Below are 3,180 nucleotides of genomic sequence, written 5' to 3' on the forward strand. Positions count from 1 at the left end.
TGCAGCACGGCCACTGCTGGAGCCAGTGCTGGATGCACAACACTGGAAAATACACACTTCTATTAATTACTTTACATATTCAACTAAGCATTTCACTCAGAAACAACTTTCCAGCTGAGCTGTTAGCTTAGTCTTATTGCTTTGTTTGCTTTACTGGTTTTTACTTTTCTGTTAACAGAAAGAAGGAGGTTATGCAAAGTTAAAGAAAGGCAGAAGAAGTAAGCCTTCTGTTTAGGATGTTCTGGAGTACTGAAAGAAAGCTCTGGGTATGCTCATTACAAACTTTAATTTTTTTTTATTAAAATAATATCACATGTCTATAAGACTTCCTGCTCTTTCAGATTATGATAATGAGATTAGCTCTCTTCAAAAGAGCCATTTCACTAAACAGTTGGCTTCTAGACCAAAATAATGAGGTAATACAAGCCAACATTCTTGGGTTTATTGGAAATGAAAAAATAAAGCTTAATTTTCTTTTTTTTTTTTTTTTTTTTGCAAAACAGAAAACATTAAATATAAAAGGCATCTTGTACTTAGAACTTAAAATTTGGCTTAAATTTGTATTTTGATTGGCTCATTTTCTTTTAGACTAAAATAAGCCTTTTTTTGTGTGCTGCAGAGTTTAATTTGAATCTGAGCTGAAGTTAAAACCACAAGCCATTAAAGTGAAGCTACCTACGTTATTTAATATCTTCACATGCAGTGGGGTGGCTAAAGGCTTTTGTGATGCTAAGATCTAATCTAAAGACAAAGTGGTCTGTCATACAAAATGAATACATTTAGTTTTGTGACCTGATATTTCAACCCACATCACGGGCAGATGTCAATAATAACCTTGCAGGATAGAAGAAGCTTTTCCTTTGAATATTAAGGATACACACAGCATACAAAACCCACCAGTTTTATTGCCCCAGTGCCTGTCACACGTTACCAGCAGTAGCACATGCAGGAAGGAGTAGCCTATACAGTTAGCTGTTTTAGAGATAAATAGAAGCATATGTATTCATTCGTGTATTTCCAGAGAAAATACTGATGTAGGCAAGATGGTCACAGACAAAACAGCACAACAATGTATATTGTCCAAAACAAACAAAAATATAAATAAATTATTTATTCATGAGTTAAGTGCCACAGGATCAAGCAGATCATAGTAGGTGATGCTTAAACCCTGGAGAGGAAACAGCATCTTCCATGAAGTGTTTAAAATATGATTTCTAAGGCTCCCATTGGTGTGTGTTCTTCATTGGTGTTAATGACTGAAAGAGAACACTAGAGCTGAAATAGCTTCCATTATTGGATCCATGCCTGCAGTTTTGATAAGGAAAAGCTTTGCTCAGAATTCCTTTATCGTGTGTTCCTACACGTGCACTCAGAGTGCATGTTTTCATTGGAACACTTGACAATTACTGGTAAGTTCTCATATTTACTGTGCAGCAAGATTTATGGGTGAGGAGGTCTTCAATGGAATTCAATGATGTAGTCAACAGGAAGGATGTGGATCTATAATTCATTACAATAAACCCTTTTTTTTATTATCATCTTGCAAAAAGGGTCAGTTTTTATGAATAATGTGCCAAGTTGCACAGCCTCTTAACTTGTTCAGGGAATCACAGCATAATCCTAATTTTTTTCTTTGCTTTGCTGATGAAAATACTGGGTATGCTAATAAAGCAAGATCAGAGGACTATTTAACATTAAGAAGTTGAACATTTGATTCTAACGCTAAATGATTCTTATTCATTCGGTTTTTTCCCCATGTGTAGACAATCCCCTACTTTCTAGGGAAGGATGCAGGCTTTTCCTTGCATAAGAAGAAAATAAATGTTATTATCATGCTAGATATTGAGCATGAGATGGAGACACTCCCCTCCTGCCCCCATAGGTAGGGGTCTGGACTACAGTGGGTACATTCATCTTTTTCCAAGGCCATGCAGACTGGGACCCTGGAACCTCCATGTCTGCTGAAGTGCACAGGCCAAGGGGTGGGGCAGGATGTCTGCTGCTGCTGAGAGAGCTCTGCAGAGTCTGTTGTACATGGCTACTGGATTTCCATGGCATTTTATAGGAGTTCCTATGTCTAACATTGTTCTGCTGACCACTTGCCCAATATAGAATGATATTGTCATTAACAGGCAGACCAGCAGCCAAACCCCTCCCTCCACTCCCACATCACACCCCAGAGATCCAAAGTGCCAGACAGCCAGAGGAGGAACAAGTCAATGCACTCACCCACCACAGGGGATGTGAAGAATGGAGCAAGCCAGGCAAGGAGCCAAGCCATGGGAGATGGGAGCAGCCAGACCACGAGCCCAGTGATAGGAACTCTGAGACAGCTTTATAGGGTCTGGTCCTGCTGCCCTGGGAACTACACTTGCTATGAAGAGTCAGGGAGCCCTTCCAATAACCAGAACATCCACACAAACCAACCTCCCAACCCCACTGCAAGCAGAGTCAGCTCTTATAGAGGTGGTTTCTTGCCTCACCTCCAAGTTAATGTGGAAGGTGGGGGCACCTGGTGGTGATCTCCTCATCAGTTCCCACCCAAGGCTGGCCAGACCCTGGGTGAAAACCAGTCAGGAGGGTCTTTCCTGCCTGGTTGTGGACATCACTCATGTGCCTGCCCTCATTCAGGGCTGGGGGTTTAAACCCCAGCCCTTCAGTAATCTATGCACACAGCTAAATTTAACTTTTCTAAATCTGGGTCTAAAGCCATCCCAAGAGTCAGACATAAATAGTTATTCAATTTAAATAAAGACCTGCCAGATTACAGAGTTTTCAAAAGAGGTTTATAGATACTTTTTAAGCTATTTTATATTTGCTGTCAAATTAAAAAAAAAGAAAGTCTCCATGCTTAGTCTTTTATTAACAAAAGCTGTCCTACCATTCTCAAGGGCAGAAACTACACTGAAAGGGAAGTTTGCCTTCTAAGACAATCAGAAGAGCAGAGCTTCCAAAGGAGAGTAGATACTAGAACAGAGATGTTTTAAAAGGAAGGATTTTGTCATTACAAATGTTGGTGCTAGAACAGACAAATTCAAAGCAGCAGTGCTGACATTCCCCAGCCTTCTCCTCAGCTCTGCAAAACTCTGCCTGTTCCTCTGCTCCTCTGTTGCCTATGATACCCACCTTTGGTTTTAGTTCCCAAATTTTATTTAGCCAACAAGCAGCTACAAATTCACC

At 40.2% G+C, this 3,180-nt stretch overlaps 1 protein-coding gene across 1 annotated transcript in view; it reads left to right on the forward strand.

The window, feature by feature from the left end:
• The window catches only part of LOC103781777 (uncharacterized protein C18orf63-like), a gene marked incomplete at its 5' end in the record, with an annotated part of 4,266 nt that extends 4,031 nt beyond the window's left edge, over positions 1–235 (forward strand). The window contains one exon of the mRNA XM_008949499.1: positions 179–235. Within this exon, the coding sequence (XP_008947747.1) occupies positions 179–235 (57 nt within the window). The remainder of the gene's footprint in view (positions 1–178) is intronic.
• Positions 236–3,180: the final 2,945 nt, after the last annotated feature.

This window comes from Merops nubicus, unplaced genomic scaffold, assembly GCF_000691845.1.
Source record: "Merops nubicus isolate BGI_N331 unplaced genomic scaffold, ASM69184v1 scaffold17341, whole genome shotgun sequence".
Classification (NCBI taxonomy): Eukaryota; Metazoa; Chordata; class Aves; order Coraciiformes; family Meropidae; genus Merops; species Merops nubicus.